The following is a 20,795-nucleotide window of genomic DNA, read 5'->3' on the forward strand; positions in this document are numbered from 1 at the left end:
CAGCCGATCTCGTCCGCCGCCGCCGCCGCCGGGGTCAGCAGCGGCTGCTGTTTCTCCATGTCGTGATCCGACTCGTCGGTGGCTCCCATCACGCACGCACAATGGTACGCGGGTTGTCTCCACGAATGCGTGCAGGCGGAACTGCAGAGGTGCGGTATATAAGCGGAGGCGCCGCTTGCTGATAAGCTCGGGCGCGGCAGAACCAAGATATACGTGTGTGTAAAAGGCCAAGCTTGAACGGCGACCGGGATTTACAAGATTGGAAGGATGTGCGTACGTCTGAGTATCTTAGGTAGCTCGAGAAAGTCCAAAACAAAACCCTCCTCGTACGATCTTTTTTAAACTGTGGGTCCAAATCCAACAGCTTATGTATGTTCTTCCCTCTCGGGGAGCAAGGGCAGTCCCCTTGATCTTTGCTGACACTCTGCAAGCTGATGCTTGTTGATGTAAACTTGTGCTGTCTCGTTATGGTGCCATGGCAGTGGCAGCTCTTTTTAGCTCAATAATAACGTTGCCACGGCAGCTCTTTTAGCTCAATAAGGTTGCCACGGCAGAGGTCTGCGTACTGACTGCATGTGCTTTTTTACTCCCTCCCTGACATAATATAATAGCGCTTTTGACATCACTTAGAGTATCTTCAACAGCAGCCGCAAAAAACGCGCGCGCGGGGTAAAAGGCGGTTTTAGCGCGTGGGGCGGTGGCAGGAAACTCAGGCGCGCGCAAAAGATCGCGCGCGCGGAAACCTGGCCGGGCGCGCGCTAGTTTTGGCGCGCGGCGTCCGCCATGCTTTATAAATGCAGCGCCCGTCACGCGTCCTTCCACCGCTCTCCACCTCGCCACGCGCCCTCTGCCGCTCTCTCCCCGCTCCCTCTACCGCTTTCTCGCCTCGCCGTCAACGCGCAACCGCCGCGCCACCATGCCGCTGCGCCGCCCGGGGAGATCCGTTCCGACATGCGCCTCAGCCTCAGCACCTTCGACACCGCCCACGAGGCCGCCCACGCGTACGACGCGGCGGCGTGGCGCCTCCGGCGGTCTCGTCGGGACATGAACTTCCCGAACGTGCCAACGCGGGAGATTGCGCCTCCCCTGCGGCTTATCACCAACGAGGATTGTCGTGAGAACCGGAGGCGGGAGCGTCGTCTCAGCCTCGCCAAGATGGGCGAGGAAGCCATGGAGCTGTGGCGTGAACGCTTCCCGCAGGATGTCATCAACGAGCGGCAGTTCTTCACGCAAAGGAGGGTGGAGAGAGAGGAGACGAGGGCGGAGCGAGCCGCTTATCGCGAGGACAGGCGGATGCGGAAGGCGGCCGCTGAATTCAACATCGAGCTAGGAGACGCGTCGTCCTAGGACTCCAACGACGATCGGTTCCTTGACGCCTTCATTCAGACGTCGGAGGAGGACATCACCGAGGCGGAGTCCGAGTCGGAGGAGGAGGACGACGAGTAGTTTATTTTATATCTCTCGTAGGAGGAGGCTATGAACTATCTATGTATCTTTTTTTATCTATCTATGTACTATCTATTTATGTTTCTATCTATCTATCTACCGAATGTATATCACGTTGTAATAGAAAAGAGAAGAAATATAGCGCGTCTGGTGGAGCAGCTCGGACGCGCTTTATTTTGCAGCAGTCGCTGGATCTAGCGCACCACGGCGCGCAAAAGCTGACGATTCCGGCGCTGCAAACTGTTTTTTAGCACGCCGCCCAACGCGTTGTTGAAGATGCTCTTATATTATGGGACAGTGGAGTAGCTGATTGGGCAAGTTTGATAGCTAGAGAGTACTTGGGTTAGGCTTAGTCCACGCTCGCACGTTCTGGTTCGTGGGATGGCACGAACGCCGAGGATCGTCGTGGGCGTTTTTCTCAGGCTGTCAGAGGCTCTTTCGTTTTGTAGTAACAGAATAAGAGGAAACGAGATAGTAGACAGAAAAAACAGCATCGTTTTGCACGCAGCGCAAACACTTGTGTCCTCGAGTTCATCGTCGGAGTGAGTGGATTGTGCTGACAATGCCGAAGCTTAAAAAAAGCACCTGCGTTAACCTTCAGTAAGGTGGAAGGAGACGGATTCACAGTAGCCCGGAGGCCAACCAGACACCAGAGGCAGAGGAGTTGTAGGTGTCGGTTTCTCCAGATGTTCAGTAAACTCCTGCAAATACTTATTTGTTGTGTTCTGTCTTCGAATTTCAGAATAACATCAGCAGCATCTCTAGCCGAGCTATACTGCAAAACCATCTCTCTGACAGTATGATATAGCTGAGCCACACGCCAACAGTTCATACAAATTTGCATTTGACGGATAGATTACCCCCATCTCGACAAGACGCGTGCCAAATCCTATGTTGTGCGGAGCTGAGCATCTTCTATTCGCTGGGATCAAGCTTTTTCCTGTGCAGGGGCTTCCAATTGCACGGAAATTCTCAGCTATATGGGGGGACTTTGATGGTGAGCAAAAAGAATTGGTCGAGAATTTGTAAACTTTCACATGATTGATGGTAAAAGAACGAGAGTTCGTGCTATTGTCTATAAAACTTTTCACTACCTAGCTCGAACTGAACTGAACGTCGACATACGTCCGTACAGGCAACAGGCCACAGAGTGTCAAGATAAACTCCCGCTGATGGATGTTCAGTCTAAGGGGGATGCTATGGTGAGTGAATCTCAGTAAAGATAGTCAGTTATATAAGACCCTAGTACAAAGAGCCTAACTGTTTGTGAAGAAGAAGATTCAGGCACATAAGAGTTAGCTAGCAATAACACATTTCCAGATGCCCTAAAGCATCACATACAGGAAAGCTATGATTTTTAAGATGATACATACTTGCATCCCCCACAAACTGCAGAAAGTCTGATGCTTTCAATGACAGGAAAGCTAGCTAGCCCGGGAGTTCGCCATCAGTCTGCACTTTGTAGGTGTCAGGACTCAGGACAGATTGTCAAGAAGTTAGTGCTACCTGAACATGCTTGTTTTAGCTCAACCCAGTTAGTGCTTCGCTGTTAACGCACCTTGCTTAACACCACCACTATCTTCTGGAATGGAGCTCATACACAGATATCATGTATGAATAACAATCCGAGTATCATCTGAGTAGCAGCAACAGATATGAACTTGCATTCTGAAAGCACGACCTATTACAGTATTACAGAATTCACCTATTCTTGCAGATAATATCCCTAGTTCTATCAAGCACAAGAAGGCAGGGTAGTATTGCATCCAAATAAATAGGAATGTCAGTAATGATCCAACCAGGTTGAAAGATCCAGTCTCCGTATATTCCAAGTACTTGGTGATCTTCAAAAAAACTCGACCAGTGCTTTCCATCTCTGAAAATTTTGGTCTTGACATATTTCATCACCCGTGTTTATAGATGACAAAAGATTCAACCATTGGAAAGGCTAACTTGGCCAAGGAGTAGGCTGATCCACATTGCCGACAGTTCGGCGTCAGTCATCATCAAAATGATCATTTTGCGGTCCTGCAAGAATTCAGGACATGTTACAGCAATGTAAAAATCAGAATGGTATTGCGCGCCAATACAGGCTGAAAAAGCAACTATTATGCGCATTTTTGAATTGGTCAGGTCTGAACAGAGCATGCACCTCTGCTTCCTAAAAAAACTCTTGCTTCTGCTTCCCGAAAAGCTCACGCTTTTACAGCATCTTCTGCGGCCAGCCGCTCGTCCTCAGTGGTAAGTCCCTCGATCAGTGAAATATATGTACTGTCATCAGGGGTGATGCCATTGCCCACCATTTCTTTCACCAGCTCCTCGGCATCGTCTCCCTGGCCATTCTTGCAGAGCCCTTGTATCATTGCATTATATGTCAAAAGTGTTGGGTTGAACCCCTTGTCTATCATCTCATCTCGAACCTTCAGAGCATCCTTGATGTCACCCTTCATGCTGTAGCCGCTAATCAGGGTGTTGTAACTGACAAGGTCTGGCTTGATACCCCTCTTTGTCATCTTGTCAATGAGCCCACGCGCTTCATCAAGACGCCCCAGCAAGCACAGCCCCCTCATTAGAGTATTGTATGTCACGTCATCAGGTGTGATCCTCTTCTTTGCCATTTCTCCCATGATCTCAAATGCCCGGTCCATATCACCACCAGTGCAGTGGCTATTGATCAGGGCATTGTACATGACAAGGTCAGGCCTGATGCCTCTCCTCACAGCCTCATCAAACAGCCTATCGGCCTCCTCAACCATCCCCTTCTTAGACAAGGCATATATCAATGACGTATAGGTCACCACGGTCGTACAAATCCCTTTCGCAGCCATATGTTCAAACATCTTCATTGCTTTCTTCTCCTTACCCTCTTTGCAGTAACCGTTGATCAATATATTGTACGTGAACGCATCTGGTGCAAGCCCCTTTCCACCCATCTCCTCAACCAATGCATGCGCCTCCGCAGCACGCCCTTCCATGAACAACGCGTGCACAAACAAATTGTATGTCGCGACAGTCATGGAAACCCCCCTCGCTACCATTTCTTCCCGGCAACGCAGCGCGGCCTCCAGATTTCCCCGGTCACAGTATGCGCCTATCAACGAGTTGTACATCATCGGATTTGGCTCCACCTCTCCCTCAGCCAGCATTTCGTCGAACACCTTGGCTGCTTCCTCGACCTTGCCGACCTTGCACCACCCGGAGATAACCGTGGCGTAGGTGTACTTGTCGGGCGCAATACCGGTCCGCTCCCGCATCTCCCGCATGATATCCAGCCCCGCCTGGACGCGGCCGCGGGCGCAGAACCCGGCGATGACGGTGTTGTACGTGACGGCGTTGGGGCTGGGCATCTGTCGGAGGAGCTCCAGCGCGCGGACGGGCTTGCCGGAGGAGCAGAGGTGGCGCAACATGATGTTGAAGGTGGTGGTGGAGAGCGGGAGGCGGAGGCGGAAGATGTCGGCGAAGAGGACGAAGGCGGGGGCGGAGGGGAGGGAGGAGAGGAGCGGGTGGAGCGTGGCGGTGGGGATGGGGAGGGAGAGAGACTTGAGCCGCGAGTAGAGGCTGAGCGAGGTGGTGTGCGGGCGGCCGGCGATTGAGGCGGTGAGGAGCAGGTGGGGCAGCGACGGGGTGGCGGAGAGGTGCGGCAGCACGGCGAGCGGGGAGAGCGCCGGGTCGGCGGACAGCGCAGATTTGAAGAGCGCGAGCGCCGCGGCCGGAGTGGGCGCCGCGCGGGCGGCCGCCGCGACGGCCGCGGGGGAGGTGGGCGGCGCCATGGAGACGGAGGTCGCTGCTAATCTGTTTCTCTTTTTTGATTTAGTTGCTGCTAATTGTATCACTAGGAGCCTAGGCGGGTTTGCGAGGTTTTGTCTGCAGAGCACGTTCAGAAGACAAAACAGCAGCACTCTGAACTCTGAAGGTCACGCCAAGCTGCGATAAAATTCAGAACGGGCGACATCTCCGCAAGCAGAAGTTAACTGAGCTTTGATTACCACACATCATCGCAATTGGCATCACACATCTAACTTTTAGGACATCGCACTTCTGCTCTGTGATTAAAAAAATTAACATGATATAATCGTAGATGCTCACATACGCACATATATTCAAGAGAAAGTGACCAACAAAATCATGAGAGAATTCCTTATTTGGCCATTTCTTAAATTTTGCTTCCTTTTTTGGCCCAAAAAACTTGTTTCTTCCCTTTTTTGACACTCAAACTTTATTTTGTTCCATATGTGACACTTCCGCCATTTTTGGCTAGTAACGGTGTTAAATCTGACCTAAAAAGAACATTTTACCCCTAATGTAGTATGTGACCAGATTATTTACATGCAAACACAGAGGTAATGTGGTATGTATTTTGGCATTGTCGAATAAACAAACAAAAATAGTGCTATGTGTATAATCATAAAAAGAATTATTGCAGAGGAAGAATGATAATAAGTTTATTATGACTGAAATAATGACAACATATTCTTTTTTTCGAGATAAAAAGAACAATGACGACAGATCTAATCGATCAAGAGCTAACTTCTACCTGTGGCCAGGGCCGGTCCTAACAGGGCAGGGGCCTAGTACAAAGAGGGCCCCTTGTGTATGTAACAAGTATAGGAGAATTGATTTTTCTTATGACATGTGTTGGTCGGTCCTCGCTTGTCGAGCGCTACGTCACGGGATATTGCAACTAAGAGCATCTCCAGCCGTTGGGCTCTCGGGAGAGGCTAAAAATCGCCCCGGGGACGCACCGACGCTAAACGGCATGCTGGGACCGTGATGCCCCCCAGTCGCGGCGCCCATGTTTTTTTTGAAAATCTTAAATACGGCGCAAACACGGCTTAAATTTAACGCAGACATCGGCGAGTTCGTTCAAATTTAAACATATTTTTTAAAAAAGAAAAAACTACTATGGGCTGCTCCTAGCCGTCTCCATCGCCGCTCCTCGCCGCCCGCCCTTGCAGTTCTACATGCCGAGGAGGTTGTAGAACCGCGTGTAGTCGCCGCCGTCGTCGTCGTCGTCGCCGCCGCCGCTGTCGTCGCCACCGCCTCCGCCGCCGCCGTCCCTGCTGCATCCCTCCCCTGGTTGGCGCGGCGGGTTGGACGGTCCGGGGCGTCCTCGTCGTCGTCGCTGTCGAGGATCACGACGCCGTGCTTGTCCTCGCGCCCACGTTTGCGGGCTTCTATCTCCTCCAAGGCCCGGCGCTGCCGGACCATCTCGTCACGGTAGTAGTCGTCCCGCGCCCACTGTAGGGCCTCCTCGTCGGAGAAGCCGCGCCGGGCTATCTCCTCGTACTCCGGGGGGAGGCCGGGCTCCGGCTTGGGCTCGACGAGGACGAAGCGGCCGGAGGGGGGTGGAGTCGCCGATGCGGACGCCGGAGCTGCGGGTGTGCGCGCTGACAGGCGTGTCCTGGGGCTCCGACTTGACGGGGCGGAGGCAGGGAGAGCCGGACGAGCGGCCGGACGAGGAGGAGGACGCCCCGGGCCGCTCCATGCGCCTCGGCGTCCAGGAGCTCCCACGACGGCGTGAGAAGGACGGGGAAGAGGGGTACTCGAGGCGCGGCGTGTTGCCGCCCTCGATGTACTTGAGGACGGCCTCCAACATGCGGCAGGGCACGCCCCACCACCGGCGCCGGCCCTCGGAGTTGAGCCTGCCGGAGGGCACGACGCCGTTCGTCGCCTCGAGCTGTTCGGCGTGGCGGCGGCGGAAGTAGGGCTCCCAGAGCGGGCTGTCGGGGGTGTACCGCGGGCCTTCCCTCGCCGCTCGCGGCAGGGACGCGCGGATACGTGCGCCACCCTGGTGGGTGTTGGTGGCACCGGCACGCCGCCGGCGCTGATCCTCCACGCCCCGGGCACAATGTCCGGCGGGACCGGGTACTCGGCCTCGAAAAGGAGGCGAGCCTCGTCCTCGTGAAGATAGCGGCGCCCGAAGCCATTCGCCGCCGCACCGTCGCCTGAGAAGCGCTCGGCCATTCTTCTGAACTGGAGACGGCGAGAGGAGGCGAGGGAGGAAGGGGGAGAAATGGGCGCGTCGGCGGTGGAGGGTCTGTGTGTGTCTTCGGTGCGCTGGTGGTCGGCTTATATAGGCGGAGGCGCCGCGTAGTACGCGTGGCCGGCGCGTTACGCGTGGCGGGCGAGGGGACGCGCGTCGCCCGGCCTTCACTGCGCCGCCCGGGAGGCATCAATGGAGGCTGACCGGCGCGGCAGCGCGCGCAACTTTGGCATTGATTCGCCGCGGGGAACGAGGCGATTAGGACGACGAAGCGGCGAGAAGAGAGTCGAGTCGCTGGCAAGGAGGGCCCGCGGCTCTTCGCGCCAAAACGATTCGCCCGGCGCCCCCGAGCGTCCTCCAGCGCGCCGGGTTCAGGTTGGGTCCGCCGGCGCCAATTTCGGTCCGAGCCGGCGAAAACTGGGCTCTGAGGATGCGACTGGGCCTTTTTTTGGCGCCGACGGCCGAAAAATCACGTGGGGGGCCTTGTTGGGGGCGCGGCTGGAGATGATTAAGCAACACATACCCATCTGGTCGAGTCAAGAGCCACGTTTGATGATTTTTAGCACTTTGCGCGTGTCCTTGTTCGTCAAGGGTTGGGTGTTGGCCCGCTAGCCGTAGTCTGCATGGCACTGACATGGGCGTTTGTAAAGTTTGCAGGCTGCCTAATTCAAATTGCTAATCAACATGTCGTGCGTACTTAGGGCGTTTGTACAGTTTGCAGTATCATGTTTTTTGATTTAAAAAGAAAGGAAAAACCCACAGCACCACTAGTAACCCTAAACAGCTATCTGCGAGAGTCCAGCAGAAGCCAGCACGACGCACACAAGTACTCGTACACGACAAGCATGCACACAGACTCAGCAAGCGCGCACGCATGCAAGCGGCAGCAAGCACGCAGCACGGCACCAGCAAGGCAGCAAGCACGCGCTACTCGCAATCTGCTGCGCTATCGAATAGAGTGTGCTGGAGCTGGTACTGATGTTAAAAAAAAAAGTGCGCTGGAGCTGCAACAAGTATGGTTGGGCGGTGGTGGATACGAATATTTGAACGTCGGGCTCTCCAACGTGCAACACTTTCATCCATTCTGTTTACATCCTTTTTTTTTCCTGCTACATATATCAGGGGCAAAATTGTCTTGCTACATACTATTTAACATCACCGGATGAAAAAATGGATGAAAATGTCACATAGGGAACAAAATAAAGTTGAAGTGTCAAGAATGGAAGAAAAAAGTTTTGAGGGCCAAAAAGGGAAGCAAAATTTAAGAAAAGGCTAAATAAGGAATTCTTTCCAAAATCAAAGGGTACAAAGACTCCACACATAAAAGTCATCTCCAAGGCGGACCCTCAAATAGCCCGCAAACTACGTCCGGACCTAACACGACCCCCTATTTGTCTACGGACGCATCCCCGTATCCAAATTCCCACAAACCAAGAGAGGTTTGCGGGCGACGGCGTGTACCACCGCCACATAGGCATCCGCCAACGCGGTCCCACCCAAAATCATATCGCCCGCGTGAATGCGTCTCCGCTCCCCGCACCGCATTCATGCCAACTTAGAGTGGACGCAAACATTCAGTGGAACTAACGTTGAAGCGGCGCGCCGGCCGATAGCACCGCGTTTGCTCGGTCTCCGCACCTGTTCAATGCCGGAGCGGCGTGAGCGAAGGGGCCAATGTGATAGCTTTCGATCGCATTGAAGCCGGTTGCCCGTTCATCCGCCTGTCGGCAATTAAACGGGCGTGGCAGACGAGAAACCCACTCTCATGCCTGGATTGAAACATCTCGCCGCTTGGCATGGCCGGCGCCTAAGCATGGTCGCGCGCGAGTTGGCCGACCATGCGATCGGCTGGCTAGCCCGTCGTGCGCGATGGATAGAGGTCAGACTACCGGCGAGCTCGCGGGAGGTGAGCGAGGACGACCCAACGCGGAGGAGGCGTCTGACGACGAGTTGACGCCCGCGCCGTTCCTTGTCGGCTTCACCATGGAGTAGGTGCAGGCACTTCAACGTCGTCATGGCGGAGGTGCAGTCAACGCCGCCGGTGTTGGCGTTCTGGAGGGGGCATGAGGACCAACACTACACCCGTGAACTCCTCATGCATCACTAATGGTCAGCAAGACACACATGGTAGCATAGCACCTTGGTGTAAGTATCCCAATAATCATCGTTCCCAATGAAGAGCAGAGGAGAGTATTGTGAGTGGCATCTTGGTCACACCCAAGTTGTCATCGGTCTTGCGGGAAGTAACTGTCTAAAAATCTACAGATGACATTACTGTCCCGTGAAACAAATAAAAGTGGGAATAATAACGACTTGAAAGTAAATAACATGAAGAGTTGGTCATTGAAGCGGGAATAATAACGACTTGAAAGTAAATAACATAAAGTAAACAACTAAAAGTAAAAGGGTGTTGTTTGCAATAGAGAGGTTAGGTGCGGAGAAACTTTAGATCATGGTGTGCGTCAAGTGTGTCAGCGCGACGATAATAACAGTTACCTTGTCTCTAGTGCGTAGAATGCTTGTTCGGTAGCCTTGAGTGGTCGAACTCCTTCATGCTGGATTCGTTCTTTCCTATAGTCGCGTTTCGACATTGCCATTACAAGACCGTTTCAGCAATTAAGGTCATCAGAACAGAACAATGCATTCGGTTCGGTGAATCACTATTATCTCATATTGTCTTCGCTTTTTATAGATATCAACACCTGTCACCTGAAAGTCGCGGATTCACTAAAAAAATACATGTGTTACCTGTGTAGGCAACATGCATTACGTGCAACGGCCATATAACGTGCAACGGCCATATAATCGCGGATTCGTAAATTGGGCAACATGCATTACGTGCACAACAAATAGATGACTTACTAAACAATCATAAAACTATAATCGCAAATGACGATATATAGAATAGACACAAATAAATCGTACCTTTTACGAAAAGGATGAATACCCCAGCCTCTGTATCTCTTGATGCACACGGCCATATTATTATGAATCCAGGTTCAGAACAAGATCTCAAACAATACTACGAAACTCATAAAAAAAGTAGGCACAACCGGCGAAAATAAGGCAAGATGACTAGACTACATCTCCTACACCTAGGAGAAATTACTCACACATAGGAGAGGGATGACCAAACATTACAGAGATAAAGACAAAGGAAATCATATGAATAATATCATGAAGTTCCACAATAAGATGAATGATTAAATGGATCTCAATCTAAAAATGAGTACAAATAGAGTTATGAACCCTGATCTTGTACCTTGGAATTCCTCTCCCTATGGTGATGGTGTGATGAAGGAAAATGGAGGTGGGCAAAGGAGAAGGAATGGATCTCCGACGATTCTTCTTCTATGGATCTCTTCTCCCTCTGTTCTGGATGATGTGGCGACAACTCTGTGTTTCTGATGTGTAATGTGCCTTCACAAAAGTTGTTTCTCTAGATGAGGCGGTGCTGGCGGCAAATGGTACGAGCGCTCTCGCTCGTACCATGCGCCGTCTTGCGCTTTGAACAGCCTAATGCAAATTCGACCAAAATAGAAGTTGCTCCATTTGACTTCAATTTACCTTTCAAAAATATATTTTTGCACAACAATAGAAAATTAAGATTTCTTATTTCTCGAATGATTAGCATTAAAAAGACAGAAGAAATATAAAAAATCCGGCCAAAAAATGCATCAAAACCCTCTTATAAAAGTGACAACATATCGAGCCATCAATCGCCGGTTGGTGGAGGGGCAAATCATGGCGAGCTGGCGAGCGAGGAGGCCGTGGCAGCCATGGTTAACCAAGAGAAGGCGCTCTTAGAGGCCGCATGCATCACTTGCACTGACCGGGACACACAATGGCTCAGCACCCTCAGCTTGGAGGACCTCACCGGCTACAACAAGATCACCACGGAGGCGAACACGAAGGCGTCACAGATGATTGTGAACGGAGACAATGCTGACTAGATCGGCAGCTCCGCGCCGTTCACGCCGTCCACGCGGCTCACGCCGGGCCACGGCAACCACAAGGCCGGCCCATCCACTTCAATCGTGGACGTCACCTCGGTTGGCGGCATCCACAGCCAGGCGATAGACTCTGGCGTGGAAGAGTAGGAGATGGTAGACTAGCGCGGGCACGTCTGTGTCCCATATCCGGTATCTTTCTCTTCTCGTTGTACGTGGGGAAGAACAGGGCGTGGAACACAGATGTCTGCACGACCGGCGAAGATTTCGACTAGAAATTTTTGTTATGTTAAAAAAGTGTCATGTCCACTTTTGTTTAATAAAATATGTCAATTTTTTCTTGAATTTGGTTGGATTTAAATGAAAATCATTCAATATGTAATTTATCCAGATTGTAAAGGCGCTGTCAAAATGCCTGCAGATTGCGTTGGATGGTCGGATCTTGTGTAAGTGTATGTGGACGTGTTTAGACATGTCCACGGACAGATACTATGTCCGTTTTAAAGGATAGCGTTGGAGATACCTTTTTCTGAAAAGGAGGGTAGCCCCTGGCCTCTTAATCGAGCGATGCATACTACCACTTTTATTAGATATTAAGCCGAGTATAGAGTAAGGGCAACTAGTGCCTGAACCGTTACAAGATTTAAAAGAAACACCTATGACTAAGTTGACTTCTTCTGCACCAATACCTTCAAGAAGGAATAAACGTCCTTGTGCCATCGTCATCACATCGGACCATAGACGGCCTAGACAAGTATTTTCATCCTGGTTGCTGAGATCAGTCAATGAAGACCAGTACAACAACAAGTGGTAGATAACGCCTTCAACAAGGCAATGACGCAATTTCATCATTGTTGTGCCCAACCAGCAAAGGTCGGAACAAGAGTTTTCACTCTGGACATGAAGCGGTGTTCCAGTCAACATCCTGAAGACGGGTCGTTTGATAGTCACCTCCGCTAGTACTCCACGCCGGGGCCAAAAGGCACTAGCAGATTGATGAGATGTCTTCCCACCTTAAACCACCATCATGGACGTCAGGTGGACGCCCATGTCTCGACGCGGAACTAGCCGCTGCCACTCCACACTGACGCGAATTACACTTCAGTATCCACAATACCGTCGGAGCCGCTGCTCCGGTGCCAGAAGCCGGCGGGGAACCATCAGTGCGCTTGCGCATCAACTCCAAACTCTGCCGGTGACGCGTCAAGCCTCCGCATGCGATGGTCGTTGCCCTCGCACCGGACAAAAATCTCCTATGCACCGTCAGTAAATGCCGCACATGGCCATCGCCGTCGTGCCTGCAAATACCCTGACGCGCCTGCAAATGTGTTGTTGCGCCCCTTGATCTCCTTGCCATGGCTGTTGAGGGCCCCCACCCCTACCACAATGACCAGTGGAGGCCATTGCCGCCGCCGCCATTATTATCTGCTCCTCTGTTGTCGGGGGTGTCGTGCGACATATGCCAAAGGATGGCTTATCATGAAGGGGGCTAATAAGACGTCGCCGGTGCCAGGAAATGGGATGAGGCGAAGACATGCATGCCGGCGAATCTTACCCAGGTTCGGGGCTCTCCTGGGAGATAACACCCCTAGTCCTGCTCTGCGGGGTCTCCGCATGATCACTAAAGCAACAAGAGTGGCTACAAGGTTGCTCCTAGAGCTGTTTCTCTAGAGAGGGAAGAAGAACAAGGCTAGCCCTAGCTTCCTCTATCTATGTGTGGGTATGAATGGACTAAGGTCTGAACCCTTTGCATGGGTGCCCTGGGGGGGTTTATATAGGCCTACCCCCCAGGGGTACAAAGGTAATCTGGCCGGGTGTAGGCCCCAGCTGTCAGTGTCTCTGGTCGCCGGCTTCTCCGCTGGCTGATGGGGCCCGCCGCCTGGTGGGCCCCGCTGGCTGTCTCGTACTTGGCCGACAGGCCGTGCCGGCCGCTTGCGGGTTTGGCCAGCCGCTCAGCACTGTAGCGATGCTGGTAATGATGCGAGCTTTGTCGGGGGAGGCGTGGCTGCAGTACCGCCGCCTGGCGGGCAATCACTGTAGCCATTCCCCGTCTCTTCTGATTAATGGCGCACGGACTCCGAGGAAGGGGGAGGGCCGCCTGGTAGGAGTCGGCCTCCCCTCTTGCTGACTGGTCTGGGCTCGCCGCCTCCTGGCTTCTCACTGGCAGGTAAGGCCCACCGCCTGTGAGCTGTACCGGCAGCCCGTAGTGGAGGCATGGCCTTCTCTGCCATGGGTGATGTCATGGGGGAGTGGCAACAGTGCCGCGCCGGACGGGAGATCCTCATCTGGTACGGTGCACTGTGGCCACGCTTGGCCCTGGATTTGGGGGTAGCAGAGCTCGCTGTAGCCATGCCCCGTCTCATCGTATTTATGTGGGTGCAGACTTTGAGGACGCTTGGGGCCGCCTGCTAGAAGTCGGCCTCTCTAGAGGCTGCCTGCTAGGAGTCGGCCCACCTTACGACCGCCTGCTGAGCCTGGTCGTCCTCTGGTAGCCGGCCGCTGGGACCAGCCGGCGGCGAGAAGGCGGCGCTTTGGTCTTTGATTCTTGAGGGGCGCAGCCGGCCCCGATGTCTTGAAGCGCCATGGGGGGCTGATGAGGCTACCCGTGGCCAATTACTCCGACAGTAGTCCCCGAAGCTGATGAGGCTCCGTTGCTGGTGAAAGGAAGGAGCCTCGGCAACTTCCTACTCCGAGTGCTTCATTTGATCTTGCTCCATCCGTCTTCCGGCGTGCCTACTGCCAGGAGCCGGACACGTCCAGGCGGGCCGCCTGGTGGTTTTTGAAACGTCGCAGCGGGAACCAGGAGGCGCGCCAGCTAGGCGCCAGGCTTGCCGCCAGCTATCTGCGCGCCACGTGGTGCCAGCCGGCCGGGCCGCCTGCCAGCCCACGCGCGTGATGGGACATCGCCGCAGGCTGGGGCCCACCACTACCGGGCCTCATCACGCGCGCGGATCCGCTGTGGCCGAGGCAGACGGTTGGGATACCATGGCGTGATTACTCCACGCCATTATTGCGCGGTTTACGCGGGGTCGTGGGGTTGCGGGCACAGTTAATCCTACGACCCCCACGCCCTGTCCCCTCGGCTTCGCAGCCCAGGGCTATAAGTAGGGGAGGAGGGGGGCGGCTCTGGATCGCGCGCCCTCCTCTCCCTTCGCTCTACTCTTTCTCTTCTTTCTTTCCGCCGCCGCCGCAGTCCCGCAACTCGCCGAAGTGCTGCTGCAGCCCGTCGTCATCGAGCGTTCTCCCCCGTGGTGTTGCTGCTCCACCGCGGGTTCGCTCCTCCTCCGCCGTGCCGCGCCTCCGTCGAGCACCAAGCACTCATGGCGCGCGACAAGGCGAACTCCGGCGCCTGGGACGGCTCCAACGTCCACAAGGACCACCTCGACTTCCTGCGCGACACGAGGCAGCTGCCCGGCGCGGGTTATGTCGAGACGCGCATCCCGCCAGAGAAAGAGGTCACGCCGGCGCCGAAGGACGGTGAGCGCATCGTCTTTCGGTCACACTTCCTCCGCGGCTTTGGCCTGCCGGTCAGCGGCTTTCTCCGCTCCTTCCTCCAATTCTATCACCTCCAGCCGCACCACCTCATACCGAACACGGTGGTGATGCTGTCGGCCTTCGTCATGCTGTGCGAGGGCTACCTCGACATTCTCCCCACTCTCGAGCTGTGGGGAGAGTTCTTCTACACCAAGCTCGGCGTCTCCTCCAAGGACGAGGCGGCTCAGTGCGGTGCCTTCGTCGCGGTACGGCTCCCAGGGGCCAGCAATCGCTTCCCGTCCATCGCCTTGACCCAGTCCGTCAAGCTGTGGCGAAAGTCGTACTTCTACGTGAAGAACGTCAACCCGGCGCTGGACTTCATCAACCTGCCGGCCGACGAAGCCGACCCGCCAGCCGAGCCGCGCACCAACTGGACCTTCAAGCCGAAGCACCTGTCGCCCGCCTCCACCGCTGCCGTTGCGAGGCTCAAGGAGATGACGGACTTGGAGGGCCTCCAGGCGTCCGACTTGTTGACGGCCATCGTGGTGCGCCGGGTTCTCCCTCTCCAGGGCCGGCCTCACATGATCAGTCAGATGAGTGGGCACCGGGACCCGTGCCGGCTATCCACCCGTGAGATGCCGGTCACGGAGCTGGCCCTCATGGTGAACGAGATCACGAACCTCAAGCTCTCGGAGTCGGACTAGCGGTTCGGCAAGCGGCCGTACTCCCGCGCACATCCGCCTCCTGCCGTAAGCTCCCGACTCTTCTTTCTTTCTTGGTCTTTCTTCTTCTGTCGAGTTCTAATTTGCCGACTGACCAGTCGGACGGGTCGCAGCTCCTTGTGACCCAGCAGGCGGCCGACGCCCCGGCGCAAGGCCAGGAGTACCTGCCGGACCGGGCGGTGAGCGATGCAGACGACCCCGACCTGGGGGCGACCGCCTTGGAAGACGACGCCATAGGCGGTGGCGACGGGGCAGGCGGCTCCGGTGGAGGAGGTGGCGTCGAGACGTGGCCGGACGAGGAGGAGGAGGAGGCCGAGCCGCGCCGCCAGCTAGCCGCCAACAGGGCGGGGGCGAGCTCCTCAGCGGTGCCACCCGCACCAGGCGGCGCATCGAAGCGCCGAGCCAGCGCGCACCTGCAAGGCGGCCGGCCAAAGAAGCCCAAGGGCTCGGCCGTGGCGACCAGGCGGGAAGAGGCCGCCGCGAAGGCAGCCCGGTACTGGAGGGCCCCGAAACAGCCGCCGACGGTGTCCGCGTAAGTGCTTGTTCTTCTTGTGTTTTCCTTCATCTTTTTGCAAACTCCTTCTGAGTTTGTCTTTTTTTGCTTGAATCAGAGCCCCGCTCTCTCTTGAGCGGTCGACCTCCGCCTCCATCATCGGGGGAATGGAGGGCTCCGCCAACACCTGCCGTATAGACCCGCCCGCCGACCTTCGGGAGGTGACGGAGAAGAACGCTCGGGAGGCGCGCGAGGAGAAGGAGAGGGCGGAGCAGGCGAAGGCGGACGCGGTTAGGGCGGCGCAGGAGGAGGCGGACGCGGCGACCAAGGCTCAGGACGACGCCGCGGCTAAGGCCCGGGAGGAGGAGGCGACCAAGGCCCAGGCAGCCGCAGCCGCCAAGGCGCAAGCAGGAGGAGCTGCGGGTAGCCAAGCTCCACAGCTGGTCATCCTGTTGCGCCCCATGCCGCCGGCGCCAGGGATCTTGGTGCCAACTGGAGCGGCCGGCAACGACCAGCCGGTCATGGAGAGGGAGGGCGGCGAGGCCGTCGTTCCCAGGCCGGAGGTACCCCATCAGACGCCGGCTGCCGAGATCCAGGGCAGTCAGCCTGACGCGCCGTCGGCACCTCGAGCCAGCGGCGAGCTGGTGGTGGGGGCGACTCCCGTCGTCCGCACTCCGACACGCCGGCGTGCGGCCAAGGCGACTTCGGCGCCGCGTCCTCAGGAGATCGGAGCCTCGAACTCATCGGCCCCGGAAGCGGAGGCCACTAGTGCCGTTCCGTAGGAGTGGACGATTGGGGGCGGGACGAGCGTCCTGAACAAGGCTGCGCACGAGGTCCACTCCCTGCTTCAGGCCCAAGGCGACGCCCTCAAGGACTACACAGAGAAGTTCCTGGCATCGCGAGCCGCCGTCCGGGTATGCTCCTTATGCTTCGCTTTCAATTTCTTGTAATCTTCTATGGGGGCGCGCCAGCGCACCCACTGGGTGTAGCCCCCGAGTTCCGGGCCGGCTGCTGAGCAGGCGGCTCGGAACTTAAAGGCAAATTCCGGTGCTGACCCTTTCTTTCTTCTATTGATTCTGTTGTAGGATTACCACAACGTTCGCGCGGCCGCCTACAACTCCCACGTCTGGGAGCTGGCCAAGCAGACCGCCGAGCTGACCGACAGCCGGAGTAAGCACTCTGCTCTTTGTTCTTGCAGGGAGCGCGCCTCCCACCCGCGGGGTGTAGCCCCTGAGATTCGGGCCGACTGCTGAGCAGTCGGGTCGGATCTTCTGGCAACTACTTCTTCTTATTTGTTTCATTGAGTTGCTCAATCCTTAGTCTTGCGGGGGCGCGCCAGCGCACCCGCGGGGTGTAGCCCCTGAGATTCGGGCCGACTGCTGAGCAGTCGGGTCGGATCTTCCGGCAACTACTTCTTTTATTGTTGATTTGCTGACCTCTTCTCACCCTTGTCTTCTGCAGGAGCCAATGCCACCTTGCGGCAGCAAATGGGCGAAGCTCAGACCGCGTTGCACGCCAAGGAGGAGGAGCGCCTCAAGATGGAGCAGGAGCGAGACCGTCTGGCCAAACAGCTGGCTGATCAGGCGGCCGAGCACCAGGCGGAGCTACATAGGCGCAAGGACGCGGAGGAGGCCTTTCAGGCCGAGTTCGAGACTCGTCGCTCGAACTGGGTTGAGAAGGAGAAGGCCCTGTCGGCCGGCTTCGGCAAGGTCGAGGACATGCTCGACGGTAAGTTGCTCTTTTCCTTCTTCTTCCTGCCAGTTGATCCTTCAAGCCGTCCTCCGACTTCTTACTTTTTTCTTCTTCTCTTGAACAGAGTATTTCCCTGGCTACTCCGTTGCCGCCAGTCAAGTCGTCCAGGCTCATCGCGAGGAGCAGACGCTGGCTGGCGTGACAATCGCGCCCATCGCCCCTCGGACCCTTGCTGAGCAGATGCTTGCCATCCAAGCTTGTCTCCAGCCGGCGCATCGGGCTCTCCACCATCTTCAGCACGCTGGAGCCCAGGTGGTCTCTGCCCGCTGGCCAGGCACTCCCATTCTGTGCACCACCAGCCGGACCTCCGACTGGTTGGAGGTGGCCGTTGGCCGCTTCGAGGCGTGGAAAGGCTCCTCCGCTCGGGCAGGTGCATGGCGAGCCCTGGAGTTCGTCAAGGGGTGGTACCCCGGGTTGAACTTGGACCAGCTGGCCACTCATCGTGCTGAGGCCAGCGAGGAGTTGGAGGCGGTGGCACCCCAGCTCTATCACCGTGCTGCGGCGATTGCTGAGTATACGAACACCAGCGTCTTCCTCCCCGAGCTAGACGAAGCGGGCGCCGAGGTGCCGCCCAACTAGTTCGGGCTGAACCCGGAAGGCGGTGAGGACTCAGTGGAGGAGATCGCCTCCAGCGATGAGGGCGAGGAGGAGGAGGATGAGGACGAGGACGGCGAAGACGATGCGCCGTATGGTGAATACGACGGCCGGCCTCAGCCTGACCAAGTCTCGACCAACGGACGAAGCACCGGCGAGCCGACTGCTGGTGACGCTGACCAGGCCGAGACCCACCAGGCGGCCGCTCCACCACCCGGAGCCTCTACCTCCGCCGGCCCCTCCGATCCGGCTGCTGCTCCTCTGGCCTAGGCGGCCAAGTTATCTTTCCTTTTCCAGTTTTGTAACCGCTTGAACAAAAATTGTTAAGTCCGCGCAGTTCCACACGCTAGGGGTGTATTCAAACTCCGTTGAATGCTGGCCAAGGGCCTGATGACCCACAAGTATAGGGGATCTATCGTAGTCCTTTCGATAAGTAAGAGTGTCGAACCCAACGAGGAGCAGAAGGAAATGATAAGCGGTTTTCAGCAAGGTATTCTCTGCAAGCACTGAAATTATAGGTAACAGATAGTTTTGTGATAAGATAATTTGTAACGAGCAACAAGTAACAAAAGTAAATAAAGTGCAGCAAGGTGGCCCAATCCTTTTTGTAGCAAAGGACAAGCCTGGACAAACTCTTATATAGAGAAAAGCGCTCCCGAGGACACATGGGAATTATCGTCAAGCTAGTTTTCATCACATTCATATGATTCACGTTCGGTACTTTGATAATTTGATATGTGGGTGGACCGGTGCTTGGGTGCTGCCCTTACTTGGACAAACATCCCACTTATGATTAACTCCTATTGCAAGCATCCACAACTACAAAAGAAGTATTAAGGTAAACCTAACCATAGCATGAAACATATGGATCCAAATCAGCCCCTTACGAAGCAACGCATAAACTAGGGTTTAAGCGTCTGTCACTCTAGCAACCCATCATCTACTTATTACTTCCCAATGCCTTCCTCTAGGCCCAAATAATGGTGAAGTGTCATGTAGTCGACGTTCACATAACACCACTAGAGGAGAGACAACATACATCTCATCAAAATATCGAACGAATACCAAATTCACATGACTACTAATAGCAAGACTTCTCCCATGTCCTCAGGAACAAACGTAACTACTCACAAAGCATATTCATGTTCATAATCAGAGGGGTATTAATAAGCATATAGGATCTGAACATATGATCTTCCACCAAATAAACCAACTAGCATCAACTACAAGGAGTAATCAACACTACTAGCAACCTACAAGTACCAATCCCAGACTTGGAGACAAGAATTGGATACAAGAGATGAACTAGGGTTTGAGAGGAGATGGTGTTGGTGAAGATGTTGATGGAGATTGGCCCCCTCTCGATGAGAGGAGCATTGGTGATGACGATGGCGATGATTTCCCCCTCCCGGAGGGAAGTGTCCCCGGCAGAACAGCTCTGCCAGAGCCCTAGATTCGTTCCGCCAAGGTTCCGCCTCGTGGCGGCGGAGTCTCGTCCCGAAAGCTTCCTTCTGATTTTTCTTCGGACGAAAGACTTCATATAGCAGAAGATGGGCACCGGAGGGCCAACAGGGGGCCCACGAGGCAGGGGGGCGTGCCCAGGGGGTAGGGCGCGCCCCCACCCTCGTGGCTAGGGTGTGGACCCCCTCTGGTATTTCTTCCGCTCAGTATTTTTCATTATTTCCAAAAATAACTTCCGTGGAGTTTCAGGACTGTTGGAGTTGTGGAGAATAGGTCTCTAATATTTGCTCCTTTTCCAGCCCAGAATTCCAGCTGCCTGCACTCTCCCTCTTTATGTAAACCTTGTAAAATAAGAGAGAATATGCATAAGTATTGTGACATAATGTGTAATAACAGCCCATAATGCAATAAATATCGATATAAAAGCATGATGCAAAATGGACGTATCAACTCCCCCAAGCTTAGACCTCGCTTGTCCTCAAGCGGAAGCCGATAACAATAAATATGTCCACATGTTTAGAGGTAGAGGTGTCGATAAAATAAAATACGGACATGAGGGCATCATGATTATTCTCATAATAGCAACATATATGGATAATGTCATATGATTTCTTATGCTCAAGTAATAATCTATTCACAATGCAAAGTATGAATCAGAAACTTTATTGAGAACTAACAAACTATAATCTCAGTCATTGAAGCAATTGCAATTTATCATAACATCAGAAAGAGTCTATGTCAGAGCTTTTCAGCAAGTCCACATACTCAACTATCATTTAGTCTTTCACAATTGTTAACACTCACGCAATACTTGTGTTTACGGAATTTTAATCGGACACAGAGAAAGATAGGGGCTTATAGTTTTGCCTCCCAACCTTTTACCTCAAGGGTAATGTCAACAATAATAGTTCATGCTAACT

The 20,795-nt window shown here is 54.6% G+C and overlaps 2 protein-coding genes across 2 annotated transcripts; one reads left to right on the forward strand and one right to left on the reverse strand.

Annotated features, from left to right (window-relative positions):
• Nucleotides 1-783: 783 nt before the first annotated feature.
• On the forward strand, nucleotides 784-1,347 carry LOC109773340 (uncharacterized). Its single transcript, XM_020332035.1, has one exon. The coding sequence runs from the start codon at nucleotides 784-786 to the stop codon at nucleotides 1,345-1,347; it is 564 nt and encodes a 187-aa protein (XP_020187624.1).
• Nucleotides 1,348-3,026: 1,679 nt separating this feature from the next.
• On the reverse strand, nucleotides 3,027-5,342 carry LOC109773321 (uncharacterized). The gene is made up of 2 exons (XM_045233135.2): nucleotides 3,599-5,342; nucleotides 3,027-3,474 (listed from the first exon to the last, which is right to left on the reverse strand). The coding sequence occupies exon 1, from the start codon at nucleotides 5,214-5,216 to the stop codon at nucleotides 3,642-3,644; it is 1,575 nt and encodes a 524-aa protein (XP_045089070.1). The 5' UTR covers nucleotides 5,217-5,342; the 3' UTR covers nucleotides 3,027-3,474; nucleotides 3,599-3,641.
• Between the last annotated feature and the right edge of the window lie 15,453 nt (nucleotides 5,343-20,795).

The sequence above is a fragment of the Aegilops tauschii genome, chromosome 2 (genome assembly GCF_002575655.3).
Source record: "Aegilops tauschii subsp. strangulata cultivar AL8/78 chromosome 2, Aet v6.0, whole genome shotgun sequence".
In the NCBI taxonomy this organism is placed as follows: domain Eukaryota; kingdom Viridiplantae; phylum Streptophyta; class Magnoliopsida; order Poales; family Poaceae; genus Aegilops; species Aegilops tauschii.